The sequence below is a fragment of the Quercus suber genome, unplaced genomic scaffold (genome assembly GCF_002906115.3).
Source record: "Quercus suber isolate HL8 unplaced genomic scaffold, Cork oak 2.0 scaffold_105, whole genome shotgun sequence".
NCBI lineage: Eukaryota > Viridiplantae > Streptophyta > Magnoliopsida > Fagales > Fagaceae > Quercus > Quercus suber.
In genome coordinates, this window is record NW_027069570.1 from 1081760 (window position 1) to 1097814 (window position 16055).

General features: G+C 38.3%; 1 protein-coding gene across 1 annotated transcript; it reads left to right on the top strand.

The window, feature by feature from the left end:
• The first annotated feature begins 222 nt into the window (after positions 1–222).
• On the top strand, positions 223–14987 carry LOC136068230 (disease resistance protein Roq1-like). The gene is made up of 2 exons (XM_065775110.1): positions 223–404; positions 14333–14987. Exons 1-2 carry the CDS (start codon positions 223–225, stop codon positions 14985–14987), a joined length of 837 nt encoding a protein of 278 aa, XP_065631182.1.
• Positions 14988–16055: the final 1068 nt, after the last annotated feature.

Consider the following 16055-nt stretch of genomic DNA (forward strand, 5'->3'; position numbering starts at 1 on the left):
AATTGGCAACAGCTAGGCCTGTAGCCTTTTTTAGGGAAATGACCTCGACCCACTTTGTAAAGTATTTGGTGGCCACTAGTATCCAAATATGACCCTTGGATGGTGGATTGATTGGGCCTATTAAATCGAGCCCCCAAGTATGGAATGTCCAAGGAGTCATCATGTTTTAAAGGTTAATGGGGTGAGTATGTATGAGATACCTATCAATGCATGGTGACAAGAATGTTCCGGGATAAGATTGGAAGCATAGTGGAGGTTTACATCAACAATATGGTAGTAAAGAGCAGGAAGGAGGAAGGGCATGTGGTGGACCTGATCGAAATGTTCAAGATCCTTAGGCCACACAAGCTTTGCCTTAACACCAACAAATGCACATTCGGTGTAGGTGCTAGAAAATTCTTAAGGTACATGATCTCTAATCGGGGAATTGAGGTGAATCTGGATCAAATCTAGCACATACAACAACTAGTACCATTGAGTAGCTCTAAAGATGTGCAAAGACTCACCGGGATGATTGCAGCATTGAATCGTTTTGTGTTAAGGTCAACGGATAGCTGCAGGCCATTCTTCTAACTGCTGAAAAAGTGAAAAGGGTTTTAGTGGACCGAGGAGTGTGTGGAGGCATTCTAGGATTTAAAGCATTATCTGATGACCCACCCATCTTATCCTGTCTTGAGCATAGAGAAGACCTATGTATCTACATGGTAGTCTCCGATCATGTGGTAAGCGTCGTGTTGTTAAAAACTCGGGATGGGGCGCAGTGGCCAGTGTATTATGTTAGCAAGACCCTGGTGGATGCTGAAACACAGTACCTGGCATTGGAAAAGCTAGCTTTAGCCTTGGTCCACACGACGAGGAAGTTGCCTCACTACTTCTAGGCCCACACGGTCTATGTGTTGATCGAACACCCTTCGCAGTCACTATTAAGGAAATTTGATTTCATGAGGCAAATAGCTAAATGAGGAATGAGGCTTGGGTCATTTAATGTGAGGTATAAGCCACGAAATACTATTAAAGGACAAGTGTTGGTGGATTTTGTGGCAATGTGGATCGGGTTTGTTTAGTTTCATTAAGGCCAAGGCAAGTGTATGTGGATGGGGCATCTGATATCCAAGGGCTTAGAGTCAGTATTGTGCTTGTGTCACCTGAGGGTGTAAGGTTAAAGCATTCATTGAGGCAGAGCCTTAGGGCTTCCAACAACGAAGCTTAATATGAGGCACTTATAACAGGGCTGAAGGCAGTTAAGAAGCTAGATGCACAAGTGGTTGAGATATTTTTCAGATTCTTGCTTGGTGGTAAGCTAGGTAGAAGGAAGTTTTGAGGCTAGGGATCCTTGGATGGCTGAGTATTTGAAGATGGTAAGTACGTTAATAGCCAGTTTCCAAAAGGCGAAGGTATCATAGATTTCAAGGGTAAAGAATAGTCATGTCAATTCGTTGGCCACATTGGCTTCATCCATGGATAATTATGTTCCTCGGATAATTTTAGTGGAGGCACTAGAGAAGCTGAGTAAAGAACGTCAACTAAATGTATCGGTGGTCTCCGTGACCAGTCCGAGTTGGATGGACCTGATTATAACATTTTTATTCGACAGCATACTATCGAGCTAAGTGAAGGAGGCAGAAAAAATACAGAGAATTTCAGCTCGGTTCTGGCTATGTAGAGATAGGAGATTGTACCGATGATCGTTTGGTGGACCGTACCTATTATGTATTCATCCCAAAAAGGTGGACAATCTCTTAGCCGAGTTGCACGAAGGGATCCATGGCGGTAGTGACTGGAGTAAGTGTGTGCTCAATGGAAGGAACGTCGGATCCTATGAAGGGCTTGTCGGATATCCTCAGCCTCTTTTTGTGAGTGTTGGGTGTAGGGGAAGGTGTTTGTTGAGAAGTCTGTTGTGGGCTAACTAGCCCTTGGTGGATTAAGTGCCTAGGAAGAAGCGCTTGAGGTTCATGTTGCACTATTGAACCATCTCATCGTCGTCCTTAGCGCAGGTCGAATCTTCAACGGGAATATGTTCGGCTCTTCCCTGGAAAACTAAATCTGCCAAACCTTCTCGGGTCGGCACTAAAAAGCCCTCTCTTACGTAGCGAGAGCCTCTTTCCCGAGCTTCACCAACTGTAAGACCCCTCGATAGGAATCTGGGTAGACGAACGTTGATGTATGACAGTAGAGGGCTACCGACTATCAGGGCAGGTCTGGGATCCTGGTAGCTTGTATAGGATGGAACACAGTTGAGGATTAGTTGTGATGCCCTAAGCTGCTCGTCATAGTGCACGAAGATCTCCGAACTCAGGACAAAGTTTAGGTCTTTCACGTGGATGGCGTGGATGTCCAATTTGAAGCACTTGGAAACTACACTATATACCAAAGACAAGGTCGATACAAATGAAAGTCAGCAAAGATCTTATGTACTGAATGATAAATAAAGCAGATCAGTGAAAAATGAAAAATGATAATGAAACACATGCAAGAAGGGGATAAAGGAAAGGTAGGACAAAGGCAATCAACCATACACTATGTGTGCTCAGGAAATAAGAGTATCGACCAATTTGTCGAGGCAACATCGGGCACGTGATTTCACTTGCGAGCCAGTTCCCGCTCACTTTTATAAACTCCCTTGTGGAGTTCCTATTTAAGTCGGGGAGAGACAATATTTGCCTCACTGTGGGGTCGCAAATTTTTAGGTAATAACTGGTTTTAAGGCCACCACAAATTGTTTGGGTGAATCACACTATTAACTACTCTATAGAAATTAGGGAGACACTATTTGGAGCTGAGTTTGTAGAAACTAAGGGTCCTAAGCAATATAGGATACACAAGGAATCTAACCCCACCCTTAAGGATTGACATAAGGGGGAAGAAGACCACCCTAGGGAGCCTGTTATTCTCAATGTTCCCCCTAGGGCAAAACTCCACGTTAACATCTAGGGGGATGTTGAACCTTGTTCTAAACGTCGCTAGGGAAGAATAATTAGGAAGAATAATTAGGAATAATTATGCAGAACCCATTTTTAGGGGAGACTAGAAGAAAAATTAGGAAGAATAAGGGAAAGGTTAGAGGACTTATAGTGAAGCCTTTTCATTTGGAAGAATGATCTCAAGAGGAAGGCTTGGGAGGATGAGACAAATGAGGCTAAGAGGGGGAAATGAAATAAATATTTTGGCCAAAGGAGGTCATACTTGTAAGGAAAGAAACTTTAAATGCATTTGGAGGGAAAAATGAATAACTTCCCCTAGATATTCATTACGAGTGTGCCTCGGTATACGTAGCGACAGTGAATCTTGACCGTTTGATGTGATAGTTGTCGTTTCGCATGCAAGGAATGTGGACAAACTTGTCCTTCACATTTAATGATTGACGGTTGGCTTTTCCTAAGAAAGAACAGTATACCAAAGAAGTCGTCCACCGACATGCAATATTAAAATCGACCACCCCTCTACTGATAAGCAAGGGTTAACCCTGATCCCATCCCTATGGCATGAGAATGGAATTGTGGGGGTCTATTGTACGAGCGTGATATAAAGGCCCAACTTAGTAACTCTTGTATTCCCGAGAACTCCGAACCCAATAACAAGTAGTAGGTCACACTGGCCTGAAAATCAGCTACATATTGGGGAGCTAACTAGTCGGTAACAATAATGTCTTGGGGGAAATTGCCTGCCAAGAACCAATTAGTAGCGGGTGTAAGTTTCAAGACAACCACATTTGTCTTGAGAAGTAGGTCTCATCTGGTCAGGAATCTGTCCTAGAAGGGCCTTATAAAAAGCCTTAACATGATCATGAAAATCCCATCAAGGGAAGTCTATAATTAGGGGCCGAAGGAGTAAGAAAAGGGGTTGAAACAATTGGAGGTGAGAGAGACATGAGAGAAAACTGTGATGGTAAACAAAATAGGAGAAACTCGCTTCTACACTTAAGCCTCCTCGGGGGATACACTCAAGGTAGAAGCACACGGGTTGGGACAGAAGCTCTTTCACTTGGGCCATCAAATTGGCCTTAGGAGGTTTTCCCATTGTAGAAAACTCTTTACCCACCTTATACAAATAAATTGGGGGCCTTATGTCCAAGCCCACAAGGCAGTTTGGGCTTAGGGTCTTCATAGTAACTATTGGATCTTTGTGTTGTACTCCGAGCTCCTCAAATTAATGAAGGAAGAATTTCTTTAATAAATGAAAATCATTCCTTAGCTTTTACTTTGAATACTACCTGTCTTTTCTTCCATCTCTCTAAGCTTTCACCACTTTAGTTTGGGCTATTGACTTTGATCATCCACCTCTTCCAAATTAGTTGTATTAGGCCTACTACATTGGTAGTGCCCTCAAATTGTTGGGCTAGATCTGTTCACGACCGTTTTTGTCCCCTACAGTTCGGGTTAGGATTGATTTATGTAGTCAAATATTCTTGTCTCGGCATAACATGAACATGTCCCGCTAACACAAATTGTCACCCCTAATTCTCTCCTCTCCAATGTAAATAAAAAGAAATATGTACTTAATTTAAAAGTTGGGCCTATATATATATATATATATATTTTTTTTTTTTTGAGCTTTGATGACTGGGTCTTCGATCTGTTCTATGAGATCTAAGAGGAGCTCTTCTTGCTTAGAAAGAACATTGAGAGTTTTGTTCTTACCACAACTATCCATGCAAGGTATGGTTCATCTAGGCCACTAGAGGCGCTAGAAGAAACTCTAGAGGGTTCAGAGGATGACTGGTAGATCTGACGAATCTCATTACTAGAGGACTCACTTTCTGAGTGATTAAGTTCTAGGAGTTTAAAGATTTCATCTTTACCGGCTTGGTCACTAACGAGGGTATTGATATAGGATTTGGCCTTAACTTTACACTTTTTCCTGAAATGACCTCTCTTTCCACAGTTGAAGCATTTTTCTGATGCTTTGGGTTCTAACCTCAGATTATTCACCTCAGGAATCCATAGTCTTCAACCACCGTGGAAGTGATCTTATTGCCTCACCCTTCAAAACCCCTACCACTCAAGAAGAAACGGTAGTGAAGAAGGCCATAGAGCAAAACAACTATACCAACCAGTGTTTAGGTGTCATAGGAAAACAGCTTGATAGGATAGAAGACAAAATAGATAGCAAGGTCATTCCTCAACCAGGAAGCCCTAGCAAACCTGTCAAGACCCTAGAGAAACCTCTAGTCAAGCTCCCCACATCTAAGTTTCTCCTGCCTCTTCAGCGGCCTCAATCAACAAATATCCATTTGACCCATTACAGGATTCCCAAGATCCCTATGATGGTTATAATTTGGATGAAGACTAAGCACCAGTCACTATTTGGAACAGTGTTCAGAACCGGTTACTATTCAAAATTCTTAACATGAACAGTACCAGAACTCTCCAATAAATCACTATGAACAGTGAATCAGAAAAGCAAGGGACAAAACACTATTCATGTACAGTGACCATTACTGTTCACTCTACAGTACCCGACAAAAATCATGGAGTTACTATTTGCTTTCGGCTGAAATGATTATTCACCCGAGTTAAAGCATTTTACCTCCTCCAGATTTTCAGCAGTCTTCAGCAAGATCTGATGCTCCCTTCCTCTATATAAGGCAGCCTCTTCTCCAGTCTGAAGCAGGTCCTAATTTTAGTCACCAACAGAAGGCCTTATTTTAGCTACCTTAGAAGTCTTTAGCTCAGAGTCAGCAAAACACTTCACAACCCTCTCCCTTACAATCTTGTAATCAGATGGCTTTAGTTTGTATCCCAGTTTACATTTGTATCCACACTTGTAACTTGTTTATTTATTCATTGCACTCAAATGGCAAGAACCCATCACCTGTAGCTTACCCCCCCCCCCTTTTGGTATCAGAGCCAAGTTTGGCCGATCATAGTGTTGTAAGTTACATTTTATATTGAATTAATCAAGTTGGCCAGCACTGCCGCCATAGTTATCCATTATTTTCTGCATTATTATCATTATTTTGAAGATGTTATCTCCTGTCAGTTATATTTTGTTTTACATCTATTTCCTGATAGTTCTTGAATTACCATACATAGCATTCTATTTTTATTATCTCTTGTTCTGTACTATTTTTTTGTTGGAAGGCTGAGCCTCCTATCTATCTGTTTATTATTCTGTGATTCTTTGTTCTTGTTGCTCAATTATATCCCAGTTATCTGCTTCTTCTTGTTTCTGTGTTTATCCGTCCCATTTGTTGCAGATGTGTACTGTTGAGACACGTAAGACCAGATCTGTGCTGTTGTCAACCCAGTAAATCCTAGGCTGAGTGTGTGTCCTGTACCAAACAATAAGTCCCAACGGTAGGGCATGAGCGGAAGGGAGTTATCTCAGAGTAAAGATCGTGGCGGTAAGAGATTGAGTTTGCATGAGATTGAGTTTGCATGAGATTAGGCAATAGTCTTGTTGTACCCATGTTTTAGATCTATGGATAGATCCAGAAGTTTGAGGTTAAAGAGAATTAGGTTGTGATTGTTTAACTAGGCTTTTAATCCAGAACAATGAATAGGTTGTATAGAAGTAACTCTTCCACCAGCATTAAATCATCTAGTACAAACCTCCCAAAGATACCTCAATCAGATGGAATTCTCAATTCCAAGAGTTATGAGCTATCAGATACAGATCAAAACTAGGAGATTGGAACATCCCTAAGGTTCCCACAAATAGGATTTACAAATCCTCATGGACCCTTAAGAATGCCTTTAAGACTAGTTACCATGTCTGAACCATAGAACAAGTCTACAGTATCAACAAGGAGTACGAGACGTGCTACTTGTTACCTGAAGCAGCCTTGTTAGCACATATGAATGAAGGACATAATTTCATCCACATAAGTTTAGTCCAGGTCGGAGTTAAACCTTTGATCAGAGAAGGATTAAATGCTTCTATCCTTATGGCCCTTAGAGACACCCGTCATATAAAGTTTAATGATAGCCTCTTAGGAACCATAGAAACCAGTCTTAGTAATGGACTTGTCCATTTTGTAAGATTGTAAGGGAGAGGGCTGTGAAGTGTTTTGCTGACTCTGAGCTAAAGACTTCTGAGGTAGCTAAAATAAGACCTTCTGTTGGTGACTAAAATTAGGACCTGCTTCAGACTGGAGAAGAGACTGCCTTATATAGAGAAAGGGAGCATCAGATCCTACTGAAGACTCCTGAAAATCCGGAGGAGGTAAAATGCTTTAACTCGGGTGAATAATCATTCCAGCCGAAAGCAAATAGTAACTCCAAGATTTTTGTCGGATACTGTAGAGTGAACAGTAACGGTCACTATACATGAATAGTGTTTTGTCCCCTTGCTTTTCTGATTCACTGTTCATAGTGATCTGTTGGAGAGTTCTGGTACTGTTCATGTTAGGAATTTTGAATAGTAACCGGTTGTAATGGGTCAAATGGATATTTGTTGACTGAGGCTGCTGAAGAGGCAGGAGAAACTCTGTCTGCTGTTTCTGATCTTTTTGATTTGAAGAAGCAATTGCTGGGTAAGATCTTTGAGTACATTGCTAGATTTTCGTCGATTTGGACGAAGTCTAGTTTGGACTGAGATCTTGTATTATAAGCAATGGCTACCTGTACTGGAGGAGTGAAAGCCTTAACTGGAGAAGGATCTCTGGATCATTCTTTTGGGCTTATAGTCCTTATTGCTGAATGGATACTAGTCTGTACCATAATAATCCGAAGGAGGACTATGATGGTAATCATGCTCATGGAAAGTAGCAAACTGATTACATACACCACACCAATTCAAGGCTTCATATTCTGGTCCTTAGTGATGAATCTTCTTGGATCATTGTTGTAATTAATCCATTGGAGATCCATAGCTGCTTCGGAATATGGCTAGCTGGTGAATACTGAAATTCTTCCAGTGCTACCAACAAAATGATAATTTGCCCATAAATCTTGGGCCACAGTGAGGATTTCGTTGTTGGAATAGTTACGCCAACAATCTGCAAGGTTATGAGGTTCCCTATAGGATAAGTAAGAGTCTCCTTCATACCAAGGACCTTGGTAGGTGTAACCGTTAATGAGGACAAGGTGTCTTGATGGAATGACAGTCATCCAATTGTTACCATCCCATTGTGGGAGTGTGCTCCAGCATCTAATGGATACAAATGGACTTCTGATCTTTCTGACAACTTGCTGTATGATCTGGGGGAACTGGATAATTTGGTCATGGCGTGTTAGCTTGATTAGCCTAACAAACCCATATTCAAACATCCTGGAGAGCCAACTTGAGTTCATAACTTCTTCATCTGTTCCATCATCTGATCCATCTTCATAATTGATTATCAGACCAGGGAAAGGATGCCTTTTTTCCCATATATTTTTTAGAGATTGTTTTCCACTAATTTTTTTCAAAAAAAAAAAAAAAAGAAAAAAAAAGAAGAGAAAATATGAAAATTATTAAAGATAACTCTATCTTAAGTTTAAAGTCGCTACCAAATATAAGAAAATGAGATAGTTTTCAAAATATACTTTTAGAAAATTACTAAATTTTTAGAAGATGTTAATAATGTTGTAACATATGGAGTCATATGAATTTGTTTGTTATTTTTTTGAAAGAAACTTATTTTTATTCTTTAAGTAGCTACGATTCAATTTTTATACATAAATATGTAAATTTATTATAATGATAATCTTAAAATGACACTCTAGTGATGGAAATACAACACTAAATAAACAATTTTAATACAACAAATACTATCTCAAATATTTTATCAAGAATGCAAATTAGAAAGAATGAAAATAAATATATGCAAATATAGGAACAATCTTATAGTGCTATAGAATCACGTAAAAAGCGTCATCCTTCAAGGTAAATTCGTGTCATCCAAAATATATATTGGTATCAAAATACTTTGTTTCAATAGACAAATCAAAACGGTATTCAAAACATCCAATCATTTGTTGGAAAGATACTACAACTAATTAATATGGATGCTTTGATCAGGATTAGGTGTACCTAGTGCAAGTACCCTCTTTCCACTAACAAAAACTTTTTATCACCTTCACTTTTATTATTTAATGGTTAAGATTTAAAGTTAATTTTTTTAATTTTCAATCTCACCCATTGAGAACTATTGTATTATTTGCAATGCACTTGACATTGTGCATAAATTTAAAAATAATAAAAATTTAGAAACGCATATTTAGTAGAATATTTTGGTAAATGTGTATTGGTTAGCATTAGTAACACTGTTTGGGGGTTTACTAGAGTTATTCAATATTCACTAATTAATATGCGTTTCTAGATTTTTATTCTTATTCTTTTTGAATTTATGCACTAGAATGCACAATGTTAGGGATGAAAACTATAGGAATATAATTCCACAAAAAAAAGAAAAAAAAGAAAAAAAAAAGAAAAAAGAGAAGATACTATAGGAATATAAGGAACTTTCTTAATCAACAGTTACGACTTACAAGTTATGGGAACCACCTGCTACATTAATTATCTCCTACCGAAATATAGAGAGTATCATATTCGTTATACATGGGAAGACCATTCCTTTGTTTTATCTGTTGATTTTCTTAATAAAAGTTTCTTCAGAGAAAATGGGCACATGAGCTATCATGGCAATAACTTCTCACACATACAATGTCTTTCTGAGTTTTAGAGGTGACGATACTTGTAATAATTTTACAGGATATTTATATGACACTTTAAAGAAAAGGGGTATTCGCACTTTCATAAATGAGTTGAATCTTAAGAAAGGGGAAGAAATTTTTCCAACAATTGCTAAAGCCTTTGAAGGCTCAAAATTTTCACTCGTTGTGCTCTCAAAAAATTACGCATCTTCTACATGGTGCCTGAATAATTCTTGAGATGAAGTATTATGGGGATTGGGGAAGCTCCGGAGGCAAGCAATCTAATTAAAGAATAATACGCTAAACATCTTCCTCCGTGTGATAGAATTAAAGTTTAGAATTAACACTGATACTGTGTTATAATTTGTCATTTGTGTTGGGATTAAGAGTGAAAGAGAGAGGAGAGAATGAGAAAGTGGAAGCATAGATTTGCGTCTAGATTGGATAGCTCCTAGTAGCTATATAATCACTATCTTGGATTGTGTATTATAATGAACTCATTTGGTGGTATATTATATATAGAGACTAACCTTAAGCTGACAATATACTAACACCCTAGGTTACTTGCACTTTAAGTTGAAGTACTTAGTTTATACAAGAAGTTTGTATTGTTACATTGAAACTAGATTACAATGGGCTTAGGACAAGGCCTTGATATCTCTAATCCCCCTCTCAACCTTAAGGTGGACATTTGAAGATGCCTTGAGTTTGAAATGAGAAATTATGAAGGAAAACATAAGCATGAAGGAACAAATAGAATGAAAAATTTAGTGAGCACGATGTAGAGTAGAACTTGTGATACAATTGTGGTAGCCGCAAATGATGATTGTTAGTGGTGGATGGAGGTCATAAGATAGCTACTGTGGTTGGAGGATGGTTACATCTATACCAAGTATGGTTACTATGACCCGAAAATGGCTACACTAGTTCCCTTGGGGACATCAAGACATCAACATAGGACTAGTGGCTTGAGGATGACACAATGCAAGACAGACATTGGTGGTCACAGAAGAGCAGTGGTCGAAGTACAATATCAACAATGACCAAAGGAGAGCAACATTGTTTGCCAAAAGACATTGGCTAGGGATATCATCACAAGAGGTGGAAGAAATTAGTTGAAGACAGTAGTAGTGTTGAAACACATGAGAGAGTTGGCAACCTTTGGGGAACCATACAAGGGGTTGATGGTGAGATATAGCATTGATAGCATATTAGAATTTATGTTTGGGATTAATAGAAAGAGAGAAAGCAAAAACACATAGGAAATAATATGGTTTGACCTAACACAATTGTTAGGGGAACGAGTCTAGACTCTGCTTAATGGGTCACCCATTGATCACTATTGTTGTGTATCCCTTGACAAATGAAATACCATAATGAGTATTTTTTTTTGAAAATTCCATAATGAGTATTTGAAATAGGGTAATCAATAATGTAGAGGAGCTTTTTTTCTTTATAAAGATAAATAAGGAAGGAGAAATAGTGTTCATACTTCATATGTAATATAAGGGAGTGTTTGTTTCGGTGGTAAAGGAAATTCAGAAAATATTTTACACCCTTGAGGGTGTTTGGATGCACATGAAAATTCGGTCAAATTGAAAACCAATTTCAGTTGACTGTAAAATAGGCACCCCAACTTTGTAAAATCATTTCCATACTTATTTTACCTTCAAATGATTTCCAACCTCACTCAGAACTCAACAAGCTGAAGAGAGAGAGAGAGAGAGAGAGAGAGAGAGAGCACCGGAGGAATCGGACCGCCGTGCAAGCTTTGGTCGCCGTGCAAGCTCCGTCCATCATCCACCGTCCGCCGTGCAAGCTCAATCCACCATCTGTCGTCCGCCGTGCAAGTTGCGTCCACCGTCCCTATTCTCTTCCTCCATCGTTCTTTCTCTTTTCCTCTGACCAACCATGGCTGAATCTTCAAGCATGTCACCGAACTACAACCCACCACCCACCACCCACCCTTGCCATCGCTGCCGCCTTTAGACCGAACCACTGATCTCGTCGCCCAAAGCCCCAAGCTTGATACCAATCCTGACAACCGATCTGGCCGCCACCACCAATCACCGATCTGGTCGCTACTGATCACCAGCCCACTCCACTCCACCCCCAAACGCAATCGATCTGGCTGCCGCCATCCTCCATCCACTCGAATCCTCTCTTTCCCTCGTTCTCTTTCTTTCCCTCAATCTCTCTTTCCCAATCTAACGAGTTTGTGAATAAAAAGTGTTTTTATTTTGATTTGTGGTTGTGTTGAGCTTATATTTTGAATTTTTTTGTTATAAAATTTGTTTGGATGCTAAGAAAATGGTTGGGAAGATGTGAAAATTTTATAAGAAAATAGCATTTTCAGAATGTTATCAGACACCAAAAATTGTTTTCTAATATAATTTTTAAAATGCTACCAAACATTAGAAAATATTTTTTGAATATTTTCACATGAAAATATTTTACACCCAAAAAAATATTTTACACTGAAACAAACGCACCCTAAAAGTGAGTTTGAAATAATACTGTACAAATCTTATTTTGTTATTGCTTGGAACGGAAAAAGAAGTTCAGTAGGCCTTCAGGGCTTCTACCTCCAACGCGTTATTGCTCTATCAGGTTTTTGTCCATTTGCGGAAAATATCCCACTGCTGCCTCCCGTAAGAGTCTGGATTGCTTTTGCATTAAAGAAATATTAGCCCAATAGTGGTGGAGAGGATTCAGTAACAATACGCTAAAGTTAATCTTCCACGGTTCTTCTTAAAAGAAAAAAAAAGGTTAATCACTCGTGAAATAGAGGCTAGTCGAGTCAGTCAATACACGGGTCAAGACGCGGCTCAACAAGTCAAACCGGATAGGATGACGTGGCCTAGAACTTTGGTAATATGCTCCTACGGGACGAACTTTCCTAGCAACTATTGGATAATTTCCCCACATTTACCTTTTGCCTTATTAATTGACTCCTTGCCTTATAACTGTATGAGCATGCCTCCTACTTGACTCTTTGCCTTATTAATTTACTCCTTGCCTTATAACTTGACTCTTTGCCTTATTAATTGACTCCTTGCCTTATAACTGTATGAGCAATTAATAGGGCAAAAGGTAAATGTGGGAAACTATCCAACAGTTGCTAGGAAAGTTCGCGGCTTCTGAGCATTAATATCATATTACCAAAGTTCCTATCTATATATGGCTCACTTCACGGTTCATACTTAAAGAGGGCTTGGTTTTTGGCAAACGTATTACAAGCTACCCACTTACCTTTTGCTCAAACAAAAAATAAAATAAAATAAAATAAAGGGTTACAAGCTACCCTATCAAAAAAAAAAACTATCATGGCGAAGTCTTTTCATACAAACAATGTCTTTTTCAGAGGGAAAGATACTCGTAAAACTTTTACGAGTCATTTATATAACAGTTTGGAGAAAATGAAGATTTGCACCTTCATGGATGAGAGGAAACTTAAGAAGGGGAAAGAAATTCATTCAACACTTGCTGAAGCCATTGAAAAGTCAAGACTCTCAATTGCTGTGATCTCAAAAAATTATGCATTTTCTACATGGTGCTTGAATGAACTTAAAAAAATTATTGAGTGTAAGAATACAAAGGGTCATGTTATTAAACCCATATTTTTTGAGGTGACTCCGTCTGAAGTACAAGACCAAAAGGCAACGATTGGAGAAGCATTGGCTAAACACACCAAAAAAAAAAAAAAAAATCAGCCCTGGAAAGGTGCAAGAATGGAGTAAAGCTCTCCACCAAGTTGCCAATTTGGTAGGATGGACTACAGCGGATAGTTAACTACTCCTCGGCCAATGTGAACGCAAATCATGTTTAATAATTATTCAATCTCATCAGTAATCATCGCATAACAATTTTATGGCTAAAGCAAGCATTAAAAAGGATTGAGATCTGATGTAATTAATAATTGCATCGTGCAATTCACCCTCACCCTCTCACATTTTTTTTAAAATTTTTTTATTTTACTTTTTCAACTTTATTTTTTTACTTTAACTTATTTTTTATATTCAATGGTTGAGATCTTAGCCATTTATACTATTTGCATCAGGTGCAATACTTTAGAAGGCTCTAATTCTAGTGTTTAAATTTTAGATAATTAGTGTACTTTAAAAGAACTGGGCTCTCAAGTTGATTATTCTACTACTTTGTCTTACTAGCATTTATATAACAAAATGGAAATGTAAACTTGACTGTTTTATTTGTTTTATATATATATATATATATGGAGAGAGAGAGAGAGAGAGAGAGAGTAATTTTATTCTGTGTACGACACTATTCTCACTTATTGACTCTATTAAATAATGTTTCATTTAAATTTGACGCATGTGGACACCAAATGGTTGGTGGGTTGGGCAATGCCTTGCCAGTTTTTAACACTACTAATTGCAGTTTTTTACAAACATAATGATAGTTATTACTATAATAAATTATAGTTACTAACTTACTATACTTCAGCTTTAATTCACAAAGCTAAAATGATGAGTTATCAATTAAGTTCACTTACCACAATACACCATTGACATAATAGTTATTCTACAAGTACATAATTCTAGTAAGATGAGGAATAAAGGCTAGAGTAGAAGTTTCTAAGGGAAAATTTTATACATATATACACTTAGATTTGTATAGAGTATAATTCTATCTTATCAAAAAAAAAAAAAAAAAGTCAAGTATACTTTTGTATGGAATTTCTGTGGCTAAGTCTAACGTAATACAAGTTTTTCATGTCTTTATATTGGCAGGAATCAATCTGATCTGATTGAAGAAATTGTTAAACATATTATCATTCAAGTAAAGCGTGTACCGATCATATCAATTCCTGAACGCCTGGTTGGAATTGATGCTCACCTCAGCAAGATTGAATCGCATTTGGATATCAAAAATCCAAATGAGGTTCGCATGTTAGGGATCTATGGACCTCAAGGAGTAGGGAAGTCAACGCTTGCCAAAGTTTTTTATTACAAGCATTTTTCTGAATTTGAATGTAGCAGCTTTGTAGAGTGCATCCGCGAAAGGATCAAAGGAAAACATGAAATAGTTGAAGTACAGAAAGCTCTTCTTTCTGAAATCTTGGGAGATTTGAGTTCGATTGCATTGTACAACCAGGAGGAAGGAGCTAAAATGATAGAGGATGTGCTTTCATCTAAAAGGGTTCTTTTAGTTCTTGATGATGTGGCTAATAAACAGCAGTTAGAAAAACTAGCAGGGGGATTTCATTGGTTTGGTCCTGGAAGCAGAATCATTATAACCACACAGAAAGCAAAATTGCTACATAATTATAAAGTACATTTTACCTATAAGATGAAGGGGATGAATCCAGCTGAAGCTGTTCAGCTCTTTAGCTGGTTCAGGGTTTCTGAGAAAATGAGCACATCATCAATGTACACAATGATGTGACTAGAGAATGGATTAAAAATCTCATTCATGATGTTTTGGAATTCAGAAGGTGCATTTTTGAGACCAAAGAGCATTACATTCCATTCGTAATGGCCAAAGGGTGTGGTGAAGGCTGTTTTGTATCTATCAGGTTCTCTGATTTGGATTTGTCAAAAACCACTCTTCATGTCAAACTTACTGAAAACCACTGCTTTGCTAAGCCTGTTAACTAAGTCCTTTTTGTTTGGGATTGGATATCTTATCCATTCTAAGACTTTGTTAAGGGGCTTGTAATTTATGACCAATCTAGGGACACCTCTCTCAATTTTAGCATTTTTTTGGACATAAAAGGCTGAACAGGACCAAGGGGACCTAGATTTTCTGATGATTCCTTTTCTAAGAAGATCCTCAATTTTTTCTCTACAAGTATCCATGAGTTCTTGATTCATTTGGATAGGTCGAGCTTTAGTTGGGATGTCCTTTTCTTGGAAATCTTTGACATAAGGGAGAGCAACCTCGTGCCTTTTCCTATGCCAGAAAGCTGTTGGTAGATCAGAGTAGACATCTTGTCTAAGTTTCTCTTCGAACTTCCTGATCTCTTCTTGGGTATTTTTACAAGCTAGTTGTTCTTCAACTTTCTTGTATTTCAAATCTTCCTGGAGGTGATTAAGATGGTGAGTTTTGGCATGGATAAGGTTAAGGGTCTTAGAGATAGCTATTTCCTGGAGAGTGCTAATATCTCTAGGTTCAGGGCTTCTAAGAAACTTAAATTTAACAAGTTTGCCAAAAGGATGGGTAGTGATTCCTTCACTATCCGTGGTGAAAGGGTACAACAGACACATAAAGGGATTTCCTAAGATCACTCTATCTGTCATGTTCTTGACAAGGACAAGTGTGGTTTTGAAACATGTGTTGTCCTGACACACATGAGCTTTGGATATTTTGAATTCAATCTGCATTTTACCACCACTTGCAGAAGTTAACCTTTCTCTGGTTTTTCTGAAGTACTTAGTGGGAATGATTCCTTCCTGAATGCAATTGAGGTCAGCACCTGAATCCATTAAGGCGATGGTCTTGAATTCAAATTCT

What these genes read in the sequence shown, in the direction of transcription:
- LOC136068230 (XM_065775110.1), top strand. Translation starts at nt 223, where the DNA reads ATGTTCCGGGATAAGATTGGAAGCATAGTGGAGGTTTACATCAACAAT. An exon ending in GGTGCTAGAAAATTCTTAAG is followed by an intron (nt 405 to 14,332) that starts GTACATGATCTC and finishes TTATATTGGCAG; the next exon opens with GAATCAATCTGATCTGATTG.